This window comes from Odocoileus virginianus, chromosome 31 (genome assembly GCF_023699985.2).
Source record: "Odocoileus virginianus isolate 20LAN1187 ecotype Illinois chromosome 31, Ovbor_1.2, whole genome shotgun sequence".
NCBI classification, from domain to species: domain Eukaryota; kingdom Metazoa; phylum Chordata; class Mammalia; order Artiodactyla; family Cervidae; genus Odocoileus; species Odocoileus virginianus.
The window spans coordinates 34,998,176-35,020,141 of NC_069704.1; the positions used below are offsets into that span (position 1 = coordinate 34,998,176).

At 38.1% G+C, this 21,966-nt stretch overlaps 1 protein-coding gene across 2 annotated transcripts in view; it reads left to right on the top strand.

Annotated features, from left to right (window-relative positions):
• Positions 1-21,966, top strand: part of KIF24 (kinesin family member 24) — a 63,757-nt gene that overhangs the window by 2,242 nt on the left and 39,549 nt on the right. For both annotated transcript variants that reach the window (XM_070459603.1, XM_070459602.1), the window contains exon 2: positions 19,809-20,456. In XM_070459603.1, coding sequence (XP_070315704.1) covers positions 19,834-20,456 — 623 coding nt within the window. In that variant the 5' untranslated portion in view covers positions 19,809-19,833. The remainder of the gene's footprint in view (positions 1-19,808; positions 20,457-21,966) is intronic.

Sequence of the window (21,966 nt, forward strand, 5' to 3'; positions counted from 1 at the left end):
GGTAAGTCCTCAGATACCACAACTTCTGTCAGATTTGACTATGAATTGGAAGTTCGCAAGCCCCCTCCTCAGGTTCAGTTAATTTGCTACAGCAGCTCCCAGAACTCAGAAATGCTGATGTTTACCATGATGTTAAAGGATATGATAAAGGATTCAGATAACAGTCAGATGAAGAGGTCCATAGGGCATGGTCTTGGGAAGGTTTCAAGTACAGGAGCTTCTGTGCCTATGGAGTTGGGATGTGTCACCCTCTCGGTGTGGATGAATACACCAACCCAAAAGCTCTCTGAACCCTGTCCTTTTGGGATTTTCACAGAGACTTGATCATACAGATGTGATCAGTTATTAACTCCCCTGCCAGCCCTTCCCCCATCTCTGGAGACTAGGAGGTAGTGGCTGAAAAATTCTAAGCTACTCTTTGTGGTTTAGTCTTTCCATCCAGGAGCTGACCCAGAGTTGCCACTAAGAGATACTCCTAGTGCTGTTATTGCTTGGGAAGTTACAAGGGTTTTAGGAACTCTGTGCCAGGATCTCAAGGCAGAGACCAATGCATATCTTTTATTCTTACTCTTGTATTTTTTTTTTAGTGCTTATGTTATTTGATTGCTTATTTAGCACTTTATTACATTATCCCAGCTAATCCTCACAAAAGCAAAAATCTCTTCCAAGTCGCTATCATTTTCTGCCTGTTTAACTGCAGTAGCTTCCCACTGATCTCCCTCCCTCCATTTCTGCCCGTTCTCTGCGATCCATTCCACCACAGAACTGACAGAGTAACTTTAAAGATCATGTCCTTTCCCCTGCTTAAGATCCTCCAAAGACTTCCTGCTTCACTTTAAATTCCAGACACCTTTGTGTGGCCCACTAGACTGCACTTCATCTGTCCCCTACCTTTCTGTTGTCATCTCGTATAACTTTCCCTTTCATCTACTGTGCTAGAGCCAAACTGATCTTCTCTTGATTGATTGCTCATGTCATGCTTTAGGGCAACTTTAGGGCCTGTGTGCTTGCCTGGTATGTTCTTTCTCTTGATCTTTACATAAATGACTCCTTCACATTATTTCAGATTTCACCTCAAATATTCTCTTCTGAATGAAGTCTCTGATCATCCAGTGTCAAAGTGGAATCTTCATCCTGCTTTATTTTTTTCATCACACTTATCACTATCTGAAATTATCTTGCTTATTTGATTATTGATTATCTCCTTCCATTAAAATAATAGTACCTTGAGGGCAGTGACCTTACCTGTTTTGTTCCTCAATGTTTAGAAAGAGCCTAGCTCATATAAGACCTTCAAGCTATTTCTTGAATGACTAGATGAAAGGTTTTTGTTACTGTGACCATAGCTTTGTCCATAGCAGTTTGTTTGTGTGATAGGAACTTCTTTCATTTTCTTGCTCAGAAGTAGTGAGTCAAAACACCAACTCTGCTATAGTTTTCCTGAGTAATCAAACTATGCCTGATACAAAAGTTTTACTACCTGTGACTGCAAGTGGTATCAAATGCTTTTTTGTAGTTTTAAAAATAGTGTAGGGATATTTATGCATTGAAAAATTATTATATGTTTATTATTCCCAGGACTCTTTAGGTTCTAGGGATAAAAAGATTAATAAGACACATTCCTTGACCACAAGATGCTATTCTAGTGAAGGAAATAGACATACTCATAGATAATTATAATAGAATGTAGCTTCAATAATAAAAATATGCAAAAAATATAATACGAACATAGAAGGGAAATCCAGCCACATCTGGGGAGACCAGATAAAACTCATTTGTGTTTTAATCAGTGGGTAAGAGAAAGTTCAAGTGAGGTTCGATGAGAGTCAGAGGAGGCCATTTAAGAGTGCAGTGTGAATAAATGCAAAGATAACAGTCTAAGAAGTTGACTGAACTGAGGAATGAGGTGGGGAGAGGAATGGGCTAGACTGTAGACCTTGTTGTTGTGTCTGACTCTTTGCGGTCCCCTGGACTGACCCACACTAGGCTTCCCTGTCTTGTACTATCAGTTTGCTCAAACTCATGTCCATTGAGTCAGTGATGCCATCCAACCATTTCATCCTCTGTTGCCCCCTTCTCCTTCTGCCCTCAATCTTTCCCAGCATCAGAAGCTTTGTAGGACATGCTAACCAGCTTTGGCCTTTAGATAGGTGACAGGATGCCACTGAAAGGTTTTAAATAAGGGAGCAGCATGGTCATAACTATGCTTTCAAAATAATGATCTGGTTCTCCTGTGCAGTCGATGGCTTGGAGGGGGCAAAACTGGAGGTAAGAAGAGCAGTTAAGAGGCATGTGATGATCTAGGTGAACCACCATCTGAGGCTGAACCATTCCTGTGGTAGTAGGAATGAGGATATCTAAGGGGAGATGTGACAGATACTTAGATTAAATTGACTGGACATGTTGATTAGGTTTGGGATTAAAGGAGAAGGAGTCTAAAGATGCTTCCCAGTTTAGCTCTGAGTGACTAAATGGTATTTTGTCCCTTACCTCACCCCAACCCCCACTTCTCCAAGGCACAGAGAAATGGAGGAACAGATTTCGTGGGGAGTTAATGAGTTTAGTTATTAACAAATAGTTTGAATGTTCACTCTTGAGGATATTTTGATGGTTATACCTGCATATTTTTGCTGCAGGTTGGAGGAAAAGATATCTGTAAGATGGTTAGTTTTATTGTGAGGTGAGATAAAGTTACACTGAAATTCTGAAAGTAGCTGGTTAATAATATTGCACGATATCCAGGCCAAAACGACTAGAAGAGATTTCACAAGCAATGAGGAGCAGTAGTGTGTCTTTTATAGTCTTTTAAGTTACCTGCTTATGTTGAGATTTGATTGGTTAGAACTAGTGGTATAGAATTGTGTAGCCAACATACAGATATCTGATTGCTGTCAAAACAAATTCATATAGCTGTTTTTAATAAATTATCTCTGCATTGGTTTCATTTATATAAAGCTAGGTGATAATTGCCATCTCTCACAAAAAGTCTTGCAAGATTAATCAAGTAGCATAATTAATTCAGTTCAGTTCAGTTCAGTTGCTCAGTTGTGTCCGACTCTTTGAGACCCCATGGACTGCAGCACGCCAGGCCTTCCTGTCCATCACCAACTTCCAGAGTTTACTCACACTTATGTCCATTGAGTCAGTGATGCCATCCAGCCTCTCATCCTCTGTCGTCCCCTTCTCCTCCCGCCTTCAGTCTTTCCCAGCATCAGATCCCAGTGAATGGAATTGTTTTAAGTGTTCTTTGTTTTCTCAGCATCATTCCTTTAGAAATTATTTCTGGTGCCATTGTGGTAATAGTTCCCAAGAGAGTATAACCCTGAGTAAAAGAAATCTCTTATCATCTTAGTAATTTATAAAACTGTAATCGTTATTTTTTCTACAACAATATCTTTATAGAAAACCATAACTATATATTACATAAAGTTATTTAACAATAAACAATATGACTATATTGTAATAGCTATTAACCATGTGGGATATATTTTATGATAAGTATTTTATAACTGCCAAATGGTAACAAATCTGAAAGTGACCAACATCTACAATTGGATTGTACGTGTGCACTGTCGCTTCAGTGGTGTCCAACTCTGTGCGACCCCGTGGACTGTAGCCCGCCAGGCTTCTCTGTCCATGGGATTCTCCAGGCTTGAATACTGGAGGGGGTTGCCATGCCCTCCTCCAGGCATCTTCCCAACCCAAAGATCAAACCCATGTCTGCATCTCCTGCATTGGCAGGTAAGTTTTTTACCACTGGCACCATCACAATTGGATTAGGCCAAGGTTTAAAAAATAAAACACTGAGTTTAAACCTGATATTGGTTACCACCTGTTCCAGGGAATTCTTTCAAAATTAAACCTCTATATTTAGAGAGAGCAATACTTGCACTGTTTTAAAATAACTGAGTCCAACAGTTTTGTTATGCATAGAAACTTAGAAATTTTAAAGTGTCATAGCAGGGCTCTTGAATGAAATTGCGGTAATTGCCAAGCATTAGCTACTTAACCATAAACCTTGAAACTTTTTTTTTCCAGTTGCAAAAATAATCTTTCACAAAGTACTTTTGGGTATAACTCATATGATTTGTATCCCAAAATTCACATCTAGCCTTAAGAATTACATTAGGAATCATATATTCTTATCCCTTTGCAGCTGTTGTTTTAAGCAGGTGTCTAGTATCCCTTTCTTAAGACCAGTGGTCTATAGATAGAACAATATCTGGAGCTTGAAATAACTTAATTCCCTTGTTGGAGGAAGAGTATATACTCTATTAGCCACCTTTTAACCTTTCACTGGCAATATTGAATTCTTGTGTTCTTAATTAGGGATCTTATGCCTATTGTAGGGTACACAAACATCTTAATGCAGTTTCATTGAGAATATTGGATTTGTGTTGTATGCGGTTACTAACAGTACTGTGTGACTTTGTTTTTTAAAGTGATCATTATTATCTAGGGCCAGATGGATTGATGGTTTAGTACTACACATACTAAAAAGGCATATACTAAAAGGCTTTGAAACTTTAAATGGGTGAGTTGTATGGTATATGAATTGTATCTCAATACAGTTGTTATCTAGATAAGTATTTTTTAAGTGGCTATTGTCACAATTTAGGGTAACTCAGATAAAGAAATACTTCTTGGCAGTCAGAAGCTATTTTAGTCCTTGTATAATATTTCACATCACCTCTGTATTAATGAGAGCATGTAGTATGTTCTAGTGCCTGCTGACCTGCCTATGGAGTGCTTTTCTTTCAGAAACAGTATATTCATTTAAAACATACATAACTCAGTAAGTAGAAAATGGAAGATAGTAAGGTGTTTGAAAAGACCACTGAGGTTTAGCCTATCAAAGCTGTGTGACCTTAGGCAAGTCACTTAATCATTCAGAGCCTCAGATAAAATGAAGGTGTTGGAGCAGATCCTAGTTCTCAAACTCTGATGTGCACAGGGCTAACCAATTAATGAAAATGAATAAAGTTGGTGGGTATAAAGAAATAGGGAGCAGGGGGACTATGGTGTATAGGGTAATATATGTCCTTCTAAAGAGTAGAGCCATAACTTAATTTTAATTGTTCCTGCTTTTTAAATATTGCAATTTAAAAAATTTTAAACATTCAAGCCAGACTACAAGGTGTGAGGAAATCCTTCATGGGCCTAGTATGATAGACTTTGTTGTTGTTCAGTCTCCCAGTCTTGTCCAGCTCTTTGCAATCTCATGGGCTGCAGCATGCCAGGCCTCCCTGTCCTTCAGCCACCTCCCAAAGTTTGCCCAAGTTCACATCCATTGCACTGGTGATGCCGTCCAGCCATCTCATCCTCTGATGTCCTAGATCAGCTATACACAGGATGATCTCTGTTGACCAGGAAAGCTGTAGGATTCTTTTTTGCCCCTTTAATATAAATATTATGTGATGCATTCCAAAGGGTATTATGAAGCATATATATGTAAGTTACAAAGCATAATACAAAATGAATAAATACCTAAGACCTAGCAGGTAATATCCTGTATTCTCTTCCTGTTCACCACTTTCTTGCTCTTCCATCGGAAATAACCATTATCCTACCTTTTCTGTTTTGATGCTTAAATAATGCAGTGGATTTACTTGCTTTTGAAGCCTTCAGTTCAGTTCAGTCGCTCAGTCGTTTCCGACTCTGTGACCCCATGAGCTGCAGCACACCAGGCCTCCCTGTCCATCACCAACTCCCGGAGTTTACCCAAACTCATGTCCGTTGAGTCGGTGATGCCATCCAACCATCTCATCCTCTGTCATCCCCTTCTCCTCCTGCCCTCAATCTTTCCCAGCATCAGGGTCTTTTCCAATGAATCAGCTCTTCACATCAGGTGGCCAAAGTATTGGAGTTTCAGCTTCAACATCAGTCCTTCCAATGAATATTCAGGACTGATTTCCTTTAGAACTGACTGGTTGGATCTCCTTGCAGTCCAAGGGACTCTCAAGAGTCTTCTCCAACACCACAGTTCAAAAGCATCAATTCTTCGGCACTCAGCTTTCTTTATTGTCCAACTCTCACATCCATATATTACTACTGGAAAAACCATAGCCTTGACTAGATGTACCTTTGTTGACAAAGTAATGTCTCTGCTTTTTAATATGCTGTCTAGGTTGGTCATAACTTTCCTTCCAAGGGGTAAGCGTCTTTTAATTTCATGGCTGCAGTCTCCATCTGCAGTGATTTTGGAGCCCAAAAAAATAGTCAGCCACTGTTTCCACTGTTTCCCCATCTGTTTGCCATGAAGGGATGGGTCCGGATGCCATGATCTTAGTTTTCTGAATGTTGAGCTTTAAGCCAACTTTTTCACTCTCCTCTTTCACTTTCATCAAGAGGCTCTTTAGTTCTTCACTTTCTGCCATAAGGGTGGTGACATCTGCATATCTGAGGTTATTGATGTTTCTCCCGGCAATCTTGATTCCAGCTTGTGCTTCATCCAGCCCAGCATTTCTCTGCATATAAGTTAAATAAGCAGGGTGACAATATACTGCCTCCTTTTCCTATTTGGAACCAGTCTGTTCCATGTCTAGTTCTAACTGTTGCTTCCTGACCTGTGTATAGTTTTCTCAAGAGGCAGGTCAGGTGGTCTGGTATTCCCATCTCTTTCACAATTTTCCACAGTTTCTTGTGATCCACACAGTCAAAGACTTTGGCATAGCCTTAGGAAAAGGAACATTGTTTTCTGGGATTTCTTTTTTTCCTCATGATGTTTCTGAGATTTGACAAGTTGTTTAGTATAGTTTGTTCTCTTACCACTGTTATATAATGTTCCATTGTTTGAATATACCCAAGTTTATTTATCCTCCTGCCATTGGGCATTCAGGTTATTTTGTTTTTGGCTTTTGTGAACAGTGCTGCTCTGAACATTTTCTGTGTGTGCCTCATGAAGCTCATGTGCAGAGGTTTTTCTAAGGAATATACCTAAGAGTTGAGTTGCCTTGGTTGTAGGCTATAAAAACACTCAACTTTGTAGGATAATGCCACACAGTTTTTCAGTGTTGTTTACCCCCATAATCCTTTATTCTGAATGTTCTCCATAACTCTGCCTTCTTTAATTTGTTTTCTCTTCTTCCACACCTAAGGGGAGAACCCTTAGTGAAGATAACCTGCCTCACTGCACCTTATTTTCTTTTTCTAGAAAGCCTTATGTTCTCTGCCATTTCATTTAAAACGTTTCCTCTAACATAATCCGATCATATTTAGAAGTAAATATTACTCTTTTACAGTTATATTTTAAATAACTTCCTAAAAGTGCCCTTAGAAGGCTTTTCCATGCAGAATATTTATTTTTAAATTTAGTGGTCTTTTAAAGAGCTTTGTAAGTTGTATTTGTCAGGTTTGATCTAGGAGTTCTCTTTACTGTGTATGTTTTTTTAATTACCTCACACATGATCTGGTTATTTCCAGCATTTGTGAACTTTTAGTTTCTGGGGTTGCTCAAGATAAATAATTTGAAATTTTGTTGTTTAATGGAGTGAATTTTTTTAAACTTGAGAACATGGATTATTTCTGAAATAAATTTGAATATTTTTCTTTTAAAAAGCTGTGACACACAAATTTTACCAACTTTTGTTTTTTCTACCATCAAAGTTACCCAAAGCCACATTTTAGTTTCCTCTTCATTGTATTCTTTATAACAAAATAAATACCCCTTTAAAGAATTGTTCAGTTAAACATTATAAAGATAACAGATTATTTGATGCTATGAAATACATGGACAAATGAATCAGATTTTCTTTCTGTTTTAAACAGGGCGATTTATTTAAAATAAGTGAGGGTAGAGTTCCTAATATTCTTAATAAAATGAAACTGGCTTCAGTTTATGCATTATGAGGCTTATATTGAATTACTTCTTAAAAACTATGGCCATAAACACCCACCTGGAACATGTTCGATATGCCCTTCTAATTTATTCAAACAAAGCTCTTGAGATTTTCATTCTGTGCTACAAGAGTCTAAAAAATAACTCAGCCTGTGCATTCTTAACAGCTCTTGACCGCAGCTTAAATTTCCGCAGAAATTTTCAGTACATTTTCTTGATTTCTTCTGTGGTTAATTTTGTTTTTGCTAATTATAGAAGTAAATGTTTTAGGAGAAATGCTTTTCTCTTTTAGATGCTTGTGTAATGTCTAAAATTTAATGATACCAGGTTTCTTTTTGGAGTGGTAAAAATGTTCTAAAATTGTGGTGATGGTTGCCACAACTCTGTGGACATACTAAAAACTATTGAATTGTACACTTTAAATGGGTGAGTTTTATGGTATGTAAATTATATCTCAAAAAAGTTATTAAAGTTTAATGATGGTATGGGGGGGTGTATTGACCCTTTTTTTCCTTTTTCTCTTTGATAATTTAAGTATTTGAAATGTCACATGAATTTCATAAACTGAAAATAGCTTGGCTGCTTTAGAACTTGGGCAGTTTTCTCCCAGTTTTTCTGACTGACCAGGAATATATAGACCTTAGATTTAGGTTGTTTACTTTTATAGTGAGCAAAAACTTTTACTGGAAATATTAAATAGTCTTAAGGGACTTCTCTGGTGGTCCAGTGGCTAAGACTCTGGGCTCCTAATGCAGGGGCCCTGGGTTTGATCCTGGTCAGGGAACTAGATCCCACATGGTGCAGCAAAGATCCCGTGTGCTGCAACTGAGACCTGGTGCAGCCAAACAAATAAATACTTTTTTAAAAAAAGAAAATTGAGATTTTGAATTGACATTTATAGTCAAGTAGCAGTAGATTGTGATACTTTCTTCAAATTTGTTTCACTATTCATTTTTCTGTTAAATTAGACTGATTTAAGAAAATTTTTCCTTATTAAAGCAGATGTCATTTAGGTCAGTGAAAAAAGAGCTATGAAAAACAGTATGATCATTTTAACTTTTTCCCAAAGGCCTAAGAAAGGAAAAATCCTCCAAATTTCAGTCTTTGTATGTTAAATAGATTTAAACTAACAATGACACTAGATGATTTTATTTTATGAAAAATTATAGAAAATACACTCGACATAGTGATAGAAAACAAATCAAAGATTAGCTGGGATCCTGGGTGGAGGAGAGGATTGACTCCCAAGGGGCACTGGGAACTCTTTTGATGGGACTGTCTTGGTTGTATTGATATTTTGATTGATATAGTGGTTACACGAGTATATATTTGTCAGACTTATGAAACTGTACTAAAATTGGTCTAGTTCATTATACATAGATTATACCCTAGTATTTTGATATATAGCATCATCTAATAACTCTATATAATATATAGTAACTAGGTGTTTGGACTTCCCTGCTGGTGCAGTGGTATAGAATCCACCTGTCAAAAAAAAAAAAGAATCCACCTGTCAATGAAGGAGAGGAAAGTGTTTGTACAGTTGTCATCGATGAAATAATACTAAGTTAGTAGAAGCCTACACATAGTACTACAATTATTTTGCAAGTATAATTCCTCTATTTCCGTACCTCTAATCTCTTACCTTTTGATTCTCTTACATGTTCAACTTTTTATCAATCAAATAATAGAAACCATCTTTTAATAGTTTTAAAAATCTTTAATATGATGTATCTGTTTCTAATAAGTCAGCACTTCTTTTACATGCCAGGCACAGTGACCCAGTGCTGAATAAGAGCATGGCTTCATTTTTATGGAGTACTTTAAAACTTTCAAGTTAGTTTTACATAAATATTTTATCACATCCTTTGAGAGGGGGAAATGAAACTCAGAGAAACTAAGTGATTTTGCCCAAGGTTACACAGCTAAACGATTGAGAGTTATCTGATTCCAAGTTCAGTTTCAGGCAGTTTAGGTGGGTAGAGTTACATAGTTTAGATAGATGAATGAAAAGTTTGAGGGGACATGTTAAATAGCTGGATCTTATCCACATCCTGGAATGTGAATCAGCTTCCTTAATTGTGTATAAAGTTGCATGAATTCCCCTTCCAGTTTATTTTCTCTGCCACCAGGATAAGAAAATTTGAATTTCTGCCAACTGGATTTCTTCCAAGACTCTATTTCTGATTGTTACCCCAACAGCTGAGACCTAGCCTTCTCTGGATTTGTCACAAAGGAGCATTGTGCATACTTGTTGCATTGAACGTGAGTGGGCCCTCATGTAAAAACCTGCCCATCTGACCTCCATTATTGATTTGCAGGGCATTTTCCTGGTGGTGGCAGCTGTGAGAGGTACCATGCTGCAGCACAGATCTGCAGGAGGCAGCCATTCTGCTGAGCAGGGTACACAGTGGGCCTCTTAGGGGAGCTGGCAGTGAGCTGTCTTTGTAGCTGCTTTTGACGGAGGCAACATGGAATAGTGCAAAGAACATGGGACTAGCCATGAGAAGACCTAAGTTTGAATCTGAGAACTGTTCCTTGAGAGCTGTGTTAAAACTTGGGCAACTCACTGATTCATTCTAGTCTTTTTCCTCCTGAGTAAAATGAGCGTGTGACATGTGCATTATGGATGAATCTGATAATCATTATACTAAATAAAAGGACCCAGATACAAAAGAGAATATATTGTATAATTCTATTTACATAAGCTTTCAGAAAAGCAAACATATATGTAATGACAAAAACATCATACAGATCAATTCAGCTCAGTTCAGTTGCTCAGTCATGTCTGACTCTTTACGACCCCATGGACTCAGCACACCAGGCTTTCCTGTGTATCACCGACTCCCGGAGCTTGCTCAAACTCCTGTCCATGGAGTAGGTGATGCCATCCAGCCATCTTATCATCTGCTATCCCCTGCTCTTCCTGCCTTCAATCTTTCCCAACATCAGGGTCTTTCCCAAGGAGTCAGATGAGTGGTTGGCTAGGGCCAAGGGCAGAGGGGAGGATGGAGTACAAAGAGATGTGAGGAATCTTGTGAGAGTGATGGAAATATTCTGTATTTTAATTGTGGTGATGGTTTTACAGGTGTTTACAATGGTCAGAACTCATGGAATTGTACCCTGTTGTGCACTCACACCCAAAAGGAGATTTTTGAAGCTGTTTCAGAGCTTAATAAGAAAGGTTTGAGGGAATTCCCTGGCAGTCCATGGTTAGGACTCCATGCTTCCACTGCAGGGGACATAGGTTCTATCCCTGATAGGGAACTGAGCTCCTTGTGCCTTGTGGTTCACCAAAAAAAGAGAGAAAGAATTGAAATAGGTTTGGATTATTTACCATGGGTACAGGAGGAGAGAAAAACAACCCAATGAAGTTACAGCTCATGTAACAGGGAAGCTCAGACACTGAACAAAGTCAACAGTCATCCACCTTGACTTCTAACCCATCTTTTATCAGTTTGCTATTTTTATCTGAATCTTTATAAACTACTAGTAATAGGGGATGTTTAAAATCAGACAGATTTCTTAAAATACTTGAAATACTTCATTTACTAAAAATTTTTATCTATGTTCCGTTGTCTGGTCATTCCACTTTTTAGTGATCATTATATCCTATCACTTTTATGTTGAGGAACTCCATTGACATCCTTATTGTCACAGTGCGACAAAGGTGTCAGTGTTATATTTTTAACTTCAGTATGTAAGACGGGCTGCAAGAAATAAAATGGAAATGACTTGCCCTTCCCAGCCCCCAAATTCTCATCTTGTTTTCTATTAATGATTGTAAATGCCTCAACATCCTTCTTAATAAAGCCTTCCAGAAGCACAACTCATTGTTTGGAGTTGACATTGAAGTCAGAAATTGACCTAAAGAATTTAGTAACTCAAATATGCAGTAGTTGAGTTCAGTTCAGTCGCTTAGTCGTGTCCAACTCTTTGCGACCCCGTGAACCGCAGCACGCCAGGCCTCCCTGTCCATCACCAACTCCCGGAGTTTACCCAAACTCATGTCCATTGAGTCAGTGATGCCATCCAACCATCTCATCCTCTGTCATCCCCTTCTCCTCCTGCCCTCAATCTTTCCGAGCATCAGGGTCTTTTCCAGTGAGTCAGCTCTTCACATCAGGTGGCCTAAGTATTGGAGTTTCAGTTTCAGCATCAGTACTTCCAATGAACACCCAGGACTCATCTCCTTTAGGATGGACTGGTTGGATCTCCTTGTAGTCCATGGGACTCTCAAGAGTCTTCTCCAACACCACAGTTCAAAAGCATCAATTCTTCGGTGCTCAGCTTTCTTTATAGTCCAACTCTCACATCCATCCATGACTACTTGAAAAACCATAGCCTTGACTAGACAGACCTTTGTTGACAAAGTAATGTCTCTGCTTTTTAATATGCTGTCTAGGTTGGTCATAACTTTCCTTCCAAGGAGTAAGCGTCTTTTAATTTCATGGCTGCAATCACCATCTGCAGTGATTTTGGAGCCCAAAAAATAAAGTCAGCCACTGTTTCCACTGTTTCCCCATCTGTTTGCCATGAAGTGATGGGTCCGGATGCCATGATCTTAGTTTTCTGAATGTTGAGCTTTAAGCCATTTTTTTCACTCTCCTCTTTCACTTTCATCAAGAGGCTCTTTAGTTCTTCGTCACTTTCTGCCATAAGGGTGGTGACATCTGCGTATCTGAGGTTATTGATATTTCTCCCGGCAGTCTTGATTCCAGCTTGTGCTTCATCCAGCCCTGTGTTTCTCATGATGTACTCTGCATATAAGTTAAATAATCAGGGTCACAATATACAGCCTTGACGTACTCCTTTTCCTATTTGGAACCAGTCTGTTGTTTCGTGTCCAGTTCTTACTGTTGCTTCCTGACCTCCATACAGGTTTCTCAAGAGAGGTCAGGTAGTTTGCCATTCCCATCTCTTTCAGAATTTTCCACAGTTTATTGTGGTCCACACAGCTAAAGGCTTTGGCATAGTCAATAAAGCAGAAATAGATGGTTTTTTGGAACTCTCTTGCTTTTTTGATGATCCTGCAAATGTTGGCAATTTGATCTCTGGTTCCTCTGCCTTTTTCTAAAACCAGTTTGAACATCTGAAAGTTCACGGTTCACATATTGCTGAAGCCTGGCTTGGAGAATTTTGAGCATTACTTTACTAGCATGTGAGATGAGTGCAATTGTGCGGTAGCTTGAGCATTCTGTGGCATTGTCTTTCTTTGGGATTGGAATGAAGACTGACCTTTTCCAGTCCTGTGGCCACTGCTGAGTTTTCCAAATTTGCTTTCATATTGAGTGCAGCACTTTCACAGCATCATCTTTTAGGATTTGAAATCTCTCCACTGGAATTCCATGACCTCCACTAGCTTTGTTCATAGTGATGCTTCCTAAGGCCCACTTGACTTCACATTCCAGGATGTCTGGCTCTAGGTGAGTGATATGCAGTAAGTAGTGTCTATTCTAGATTAGCTACTTGTGGCTGTGTAGAGTTCTTCGTTATCTCCAAAGGGAAGATAAAGGCCAGTGTGGTTGTGTTCATTCTTTTCCCTCTTTTGCTAATGCCCAGGCCCTCTCTGCTTAAGACAGGCATACATAACCTTTAGCTGGATGTGGGACAAAGGGCAGTACTTCCAAAACAGAAATACATATTTCTTGAAAGAAACCTGATTTTAGATTTCGGCCAGGAAATATACAAGATGAAGCTCTTAAAGATTAAGACAATTGATTGAAACACTTGAAATATATAAAACCCATGAGTTAATAACGAATTTTAACCACCCCCCCCCAAAAAAAAGGGCAGATTTCCAAGAGAACTCATTGGAAACCATCCAAAATAACTAGGCCACTACTTAAGTCTGAAGATTAGAAACGGAAAAGAAAGAATACTCATGCCTGCCTTCATGTGCAGACTCTACTTTGGATAATCAAATAGCCCTAGCTGTTGACAGAAAGTTTTTCTTTATAGGAAAATTCCAAAAAGAGTGATAGATTCAGAAAAACACCATTTTGCAACCCCAGTGAAATGATTGAGGCAGGTAACCGTCATCAGTGGATGAAACCATTGAATTGGTTGATGAGAGTACTTTGCAATGAAGGAAGTCAGTCTGCCATTTGCAGACATTGTATGTTTTCTGGTGTGATAAACTGTGAAGCACATGGTAACACCTATGAAATATTTTTGCCCAAATTGTAGAACTTGATTCAAATATAGGGTTGCCAGATTAAGCCAGCATAAAATAGGACACTTAGTTAAATGTGAATTTCAGATGAACAATGAGGAATGTTTTTAGTGTAGTATATCCCATACTTAGGACATATTTGGTTTCTGTGTTAAGTCAGTGGAATATAAAGGAAAAAAGAAAGAATAGGGTACTGCCCTGTCAGAAAAAAGGAGACATAACAATGAAATTCATGATCCTTGTTTTTATTCTGATTTGAACAAAAAAATATTTTTGTAAAAAGATACTTAAAAATATATATGCATATTTAATAGAAATAGAGATTTTCTTTTAGATAATTGGGTAAATTATATTATGGACTGAGTATAACATACCAAAGAATTATTTTTAAACTTACTAGGTATAATAATGACACTAGGGTTACATAAGAAAATATCTGTTTAGAAAATTTAGAAGTGAAATGACATAGCTAGGATTTACTTTTAAAATATTTCAGCAAAGGAAAGAAAGAATAGGAGAAGCAGGTGTGGGAAATTTTGATAACTGAAGAATCTATGGGTAGATAACATGGGAGTTCATGGTACAATTCTGTTTTCTTTTGTGATGTTTGAAATTTTTAAAGGAAAAGTATTTTAAAATGCTGTTGGTAGATCACTATTCCTGCTATTTGCCAGGCACTTAAATGCTTTACAGAATCTGCATACTGCATAATGAATACATTTATAGAGTACTTTTTAAAAATTTTTATTTTTCTGATTGCAGTGGGTCTTCGTTGATGTGCACGGGCTTTCTCTCATTGTGGTGAATGGAAGTTACTCTCAAGTTGTGGTGCACAGCCTTCTCATTGAGGTGGCTTCTCTTGTTGCAGAGCGCAGACTCTAGAGCGTGCAGGCTTCAGTAGTTGCGGATCTTGGGCTCTAGAGCACAGGCTCAGTAGTCGTGGTACACGGGCTTAGTTGCTCCATGGTGTGTGGAATCTTCTTATACCGAGATCAAACCCGTGTCTCCTGCATTGGGAAGCAGATTCTTAACAATTGGACCACCAGGGAAGTCCCTGTTTTTTTTGTTTTCTTATGTATCTGGGATGGGGCTCAGGTATCTATATTTCTTAAAGTTCCTGGAGTGATTCTGATCATTATCCCAGAAGAAGAGAGGAGCTGGACTTTTTGTGACATGAAAAGAAATGTTATACAAAGCATATCTATTTTTACAGTTTTTATTGGAGTACAGTTGATTCACAATGTTTTATTAGTTTTTGATGTACAGCAAAGTGGATCACAGCCTTGTTGTGGTGAAGGGGCTTTCATAACTCAGTAAAGCTGTGAGCCATGCTGTGCAGGGCCACCCAAGACGGATGAGTCACAGTGAAGAGTTCTGACCGAACATCCAGTGGAGGAGGAAATGGCAACCCAGTCCAGTATTCTCGCTGCGAGAACATGAACAGTATATAAAAGCAAAAAGATATGACACTGGAAGATTACCTGACCCCTCAGGATGGAAGGTGTCCAGTATGCTACTGGGGAAGAACAGAGGGCAATTACTAATAGCTCCAGATAGAATGAAGCAGCTGGGCCAAGAAGAAACAACGCTCAGTTGTGGACGTGTCTGGTGGTGAAAGTAAAGTCTAATGTTTTAAAGAGCAATACTGCATAGGAACCTGCAATGTTAGGTCCGTGAATCAAGGTAAATTGGACATGGTCAAGCAGGAGATGGGAAGGTTGAACATCATCAACATCTTTAGGAATCACTGAACTAAAATGGATGAGAATTGGCAAATTTAATTCAGATGACCATTATATTTACTACTGTGGGCAAGAATCCCTTAGAAGAAATGGAGTAGCCCTCATAGTCAACAAAAGAATCTGAAATCCAGTGCTTGGGTGCAATCTCAAAAACAACAGAATGGTCTCATTTCGTTTCCAAGGTAAACCATTCAGTATTACAGTAATTCAAGTCTGTGCCCCAACTACTGATGCTGAAGAAGCTGATGTTGAATGGTTCCATGAAGACCTATAAAACCTCTAGAACTGACACTAAAAAAAAGATGTCTGTGTAATCATAGGGGATTGGAATGCAAAAGTAGGAAGTCAAGAGATAACCCAGAATAACAAGCAAGTTTGGCCTTGAAGTACAAAATGAAGCAGGGCAAAGGCTAACAGAGTCTTGTTAAAAGAAAATACTCATCATACCAAACACCCTTTTCCAACAGCACAAGAGACGGCTCTATACATGGACATCACCAGATGGTCAGTACCAAAATCAGATTGATCATGTTCTTTGTAGCCAAAGATAGAGAAATGCTATACACTTAGCAGGAACAAGACCTGGAGCTGACCGTGGCTCAGATCATGAGCTCCTCATTGGAAAATTCAGGCTTAAATTGAAGAAAGTAGGGAAAACCACTAGGCCATTAAGGTATGACCTAAATCAAATCCTTTATTATTATACAGTAGAGGTGACAGATTGATTCAAGGGATTAGATCTGGTAGACAGAGTGCCTGAAGAACTGTAGACAGATTCATAACATTGTACAGGAGCCAGTGACCAAAAACATCCCCAAGAAAAAGAAATGCAAGAAGGTAAAGCAGTTGTCTGGGGAGGCTTTACAAATAGCTGAGGAAAGAATAGAAAGAAAAGGCAAGGGAGAAAGGGAAAGATTTACCCAGCTGAATACAGAGTTTCAGAGAATAGCAAGGAGAGATGAAAGGCCTTCTTCAATGAACAATGCAGAGAAATAGAGGAAAACAATAGAATGGGAAAGACTAGAGATCTCTTTGAGAAAACTGGAGATATCAAGGGAACATTTCATGCAAGGATGAGCATGATAAAGGACAGAAACATTAAGGACCTAACAAAAGCAGAAGAGGTTAAGAAGAGGTGGCAAGAATACACAGAAGAACTATACAAAAATGGTCTTAATGACTTGGATAACCACGATGGTGTGATCACTCACCTAGAGCCAGACATCCTGGAATGTGAAGTCAAGGGGGCCTTCGGAAGCATCACTACGAACAAAACTAGAGGAGATGATGAAATTCCAGCTGAGCTATTTCAAGTCCTAAACGATGATGCTGTTTAAGTGCTGCACTCAGTATGTTAGCAAATTTGGAAAACTCAGCAGTGGCCACAGGACTGGAAAAGGTCAGTTTTCATTCCATTCTTAAAGAAAGGCAATGCCAAAGAATATTCAAGCTACCGTACAACTGTGCTCATTTCACATGCTAGCAAGGTTATGCTCAAAATGCTTCAAGCTAGGTTTCAGCAATGTGTGAACTGAAAACTTAGAGATGTACAAGCTGGTTTTAAAAAAGGCAGAGGAACCAGAGATTAAATTGCCAATGGAGAAAGCAAGGGAATTCCAGAAAAACATCTTCTTCACTGACTACACTAAAGACTTTGTGTGGATTACAACAAACTATGGAAAATTCTTAAAGAGATGGGAGTACCAGATAACTTTACCTGTGTCCTGATAAACCTGTATAAAGGCCAAGAAGCAACAGTTGGTACCAGACATGGAACAACAGATTGGTTCAAAATTGGGAAAGAAGTATGTTAAGACTGTATATTGTCACCCAGCTTATTTAACTTCTATGCAGAGTACTTCATGTGAAATGTTGGGCTGGATGACACAGGAGCTGGAATCAAGATTGCTGGGAGATATATCAACAACCTCAGATGTGCAGATGGCACCACCCTTACGGTAGGAATCAAAGAGGAACTAATGAACCTCTTGATGAAGGTGAAAGAGGAGAGTGAAAAAGCTGGCTTTGAAACTCAACATTCAAAAAACTAAGATAATGGCATCTGGTCCCATGACTTCATGGCAAATAGATAAGGAAACAATGCAAGCAGTGACAAACTTTATTTTCTTAATTACTGTGGATGGTGACTACAGCCATGAAATTAAAAAACGCTTGCTCCTTGGAAGAAAAGCTATGAAAAAACCTAGACAGTGGATTAAAAAGCAGAGACATCACTTTGCTGACAAAGGTCCGTATTGTCAAAGCTATGGTTTATCCAGTAATCATGGACGGATGTGCGAGTTGGACCATAAAGAAGGCTGTCAGTTCAGTTGAGTCGCTCAGTCATGTCCAACTCTCTGCGACCCCATGGACTGCAGCACGCCAGGATTCCCTGTCCATCACTATCTCAAAGAATTGATGCTTTTAAACTATGGTGTTGGAGAGGACTCTTGAGAGTCCCTTGGGCTGCAAGGAGTTCAAATCAGTCAGTCCTAAAGGAAATCAGTTCTGAATATTCATTGGAAGAACTAATGCTGAAGCTGAAGCTCCAATACTTAAGCCACATGATGGAAAGAGCAGACTCATTGGAAAATGTCCTGATGTTGGGAAAGATTGAAGGCAGGAGAAGGTGGCAGAGGATGAGATGGTTGGATGGTCACTGACTCGATGGACAAGAGTTTGAGCGAACTCCAGGAGATAGTGTAGAACTGGGAAGCCTGGAGTGCTCAGTCCACGGGGTTGCAGAGTCGGACATGACTTAGTAACTGGCAACAGTCAAGGGCTCTTGACTAGGCATATGAGTCACATAGTGTCATTTCCACCACTTTCTGTTGGCCAAAACATGTCACAAGGCCAGCCTAAATGCAACAGAAGTAAATTTCATCTCTTGGTGGAAGGGCCTGCAAAGAATTTTTCTTTTTCCATCTACCACAAATGGAAAAGGGCGGGATGAGTTTAGAATGTGCTTTTTAGCCCCTTTGACCATTTCTGTACCCTAAGAAGTATTTCCTCCAAACTTTATTACTCAGGGTCCTTTAATTACTACTTTTACCTGGCCCTGACCTCTTTTTCTGTTTCTCCTAGAAGGAAGATAAAATATAAATTAAAATGAAAAACATAAAAGAATTTTGAAAACTCTGAATTATTAAAAAAAATTTTTTAGAGAAAATGTAGTTTACTTACTTTTCAGTATTCTTATGAACTTGAACTTGATTAACAGTGATAGGAAGAACTCCTCAGGGTCCTGACTTTAATAATAGACTAGGATTATGTGTTATTACTACATCATTTGTTAGTATTTAACTAAATAGCTTGTGTTAAATTTTTTAAACATTTTAATGTATAGCCATTAAAATTTTTGACCATGGTATTAATTTCCTAGGTAAATCATTTTATTCATGTTCTGTATATAGGTAGACATCTACAAACACCTGCCTTTTAGAATGATCTGAAATCCTGAATTAGTAGATTCTAAATGATGTTTTTACTTCTTTGTTCAACTAACTTCTACCAGTACTCAGTATATACAAATGTGATTTTCTCTGAATTATATTCATGATCCTCTGTGAGTCACTATTTAATTCTGCTTTCCATTTTGAAACAGTTCTTAGCCTTTGTTCGTTAATCATGGGAAACAGTTGTGCCACATGCCTTGACATTAACTTGAACATCTAAAATTAGTCCTGTAACAATCAGCAGTTGGGGAGAAGGTTTCAGTAGTTTGTGGTATATGTTAAGTAGACATTGCAAGGTTGGAAGGAACTCCCTAGAAATAAGTAAGTGATTTGTGTTATGCGTGTGTGCATGTACCTATGTATATACATAATTGAAAATCTCTTTTTATTAAGCAAAGGACAAATTACTACAAATGCATTATAAACATGTTTACACATTATGCTATTTAATCATTTTAAAAGAAAAATGTATTTATTGAAAACCTGGAATGCTGGAATGGATTTTGCTGCATATTTCTTTTGTGTTTTTTTTTTTTTTTAAGGAATAATTGTATTATATATACTATATTTCAAGTGAATGAATTTTTTTTTCTCTTCAGAGTTTATAGAAACCCGTTCACAAAAATGACATCCTGGTTGTATGAATGTCTTTGTGAAGCTGAACTAGCACAGTATTATCCTCATTTTACTGCCCTTGGCCTTCAGAAAATAGATGAATTAGCCAACGTTACAATGAAGGACTACTCCAAATTGGGAGTCCATGACATGAATGACCGCAAACGTCTCTTCCAACTTATCAAAATCATTAAGATTATGCAGGAAGAAGATAAAGCAGTCAGTAGCCCAGACTATCATCTTCAGACAAGCAGTCTGTGTGTCAAGCCTCAGAAATCCAGATCTGGCCCTCGCAGGCAACTGCATTTTGATTCTCCTGCTGACAACAAAGACAGAACTACCAGCAACAATCAGTTTGAACTGTGTGATTTATCAGATTTTTCTGCAGGTGAACAGAAGTCTAACTACATAGAAGTACTGGAGCACATGCTACCAGATGATTCCCAGTACCATATACAAACAGGAATTCTGAATGCCACAGCCGCTGATTCCTACATACAAAAAGAAGCTAAGACTTCACGCTTTTCATCAAATCACTTTTCTCCAGTACAGGGGGATTGTGATAGTTCAGTTATTCAAAGAGTCTCTCATGTTTCAGGGTATAACTATGGAATTCCTCATTCCTATATCAGGTAATAAATTTTTATCTTTTTCTTTTTTTTTTTTTTCTGGAGGGAAGGGAGCCTTAGGCAAGGGCAGGGTTCCCCATGACCAGAGGAGACCAACTACTCCATATTTACAGAAAATAATAGTGAACAGCTTCTGTGGTGATAATGCAGATACCTTGACTGGGGGAAATTGATGAGGAATTTGGACTTTCCAGATGGGAGAAAGATGATATTGTTCATGTGCATCAAGCAGCTGCTACTTACCAGGGTCTGCTGCAGACCTGTTTTTATTAGCATGACATGATATATCTAGTGCATCCATGAAGATAAAACAGTTAACTTGCCTCTGCAGTAGAAAAAAAAATTTACAAAATCCACAGGATTTTTTTTTTTTTAAGACTATCAAATTAACTTCAACCAGGGATCATGAAGCTTAGTTTTAAAAAAAAAAAAAAAAACACTGTTTAGCTAGTTGAATTCAATAGGTCTTTGGAGCAGTTGATTTACCTGCAAAATTTGAAATATGATCCTGATTTTGAGTGCTTTTTACAATTCCAGCCCTGGAAGAACAGATGAGTTTGGTCATTGCAAAGAGTAAGATACTTTTGATAGCATTTAGAGTTTGGGAGCCAGAATGACAATAAGTTATTTTCACTTAGTGCTTTGAGTTAGAATTTGAGAAAGGTCCCTAAGAGTTGAAATATCAAGTAATCCCTAATACTAACCTTGGTATAATAGAAAATACATTCTTTTAAAAATAATGTGTATTGCCTGTTTTGTTATTTTAAGTTACGGTTGGTGAGTTGTGGAGAAACAAAATACATTCTTAAGCCACTTAAAAAAATAAGGGCTCTTATTCATACCTTAAAACAAAGTATTTCCATATGGTTTTATATTAGCTAAGGTTTCAGAGGATTTCATAACCAACCAGTTCTTTTATTCTAAAAGAATAGAGGACCCAATTTTAAAGGTAAAAATACCTTTAGTAATTTGAAATACATAAATGAATTCTATAATGTTTCTGAAAGAAAAATTTTTTTTGGCTTGGTTTAGCAAAGCACAGAGCATGTAGTATTTTTTTCTTCTTTTAGTTGTGAAAGGACTAGATTGTTCTATGACCATCAATGCCATGATTGTTGCTGTTCTTTTAGTTAGCTCAGCGGTGAAAGAACAAATACTTTTTTGAAGGTTAATCTTTTATTGAACAACATATAAAAATCTAAATTGGAATTATTTATAAATAGAATGAAGATATGACTTTCCATTATTTATTTAGATAGAATGGATATTTTAGTTTAAATATTGCTGCTTTATTTATTTCGCATATATAGAATACCCCCTCTGCCTGTCCTAATTCTAGATATAAAGATCATTAGAATATCTGGAGACTCTGAGACTCTTAGTGGGCAGGGTGAATGGGAAGTCAGACAACCATAGAGTGAGCTAAGTGCTCTCACAGAGGTTTATACATGCAGACCCAGGATGAAAGGTGTTCAATTGAGCTTTCTCACCTTTTATATCATCTTACTCTTTC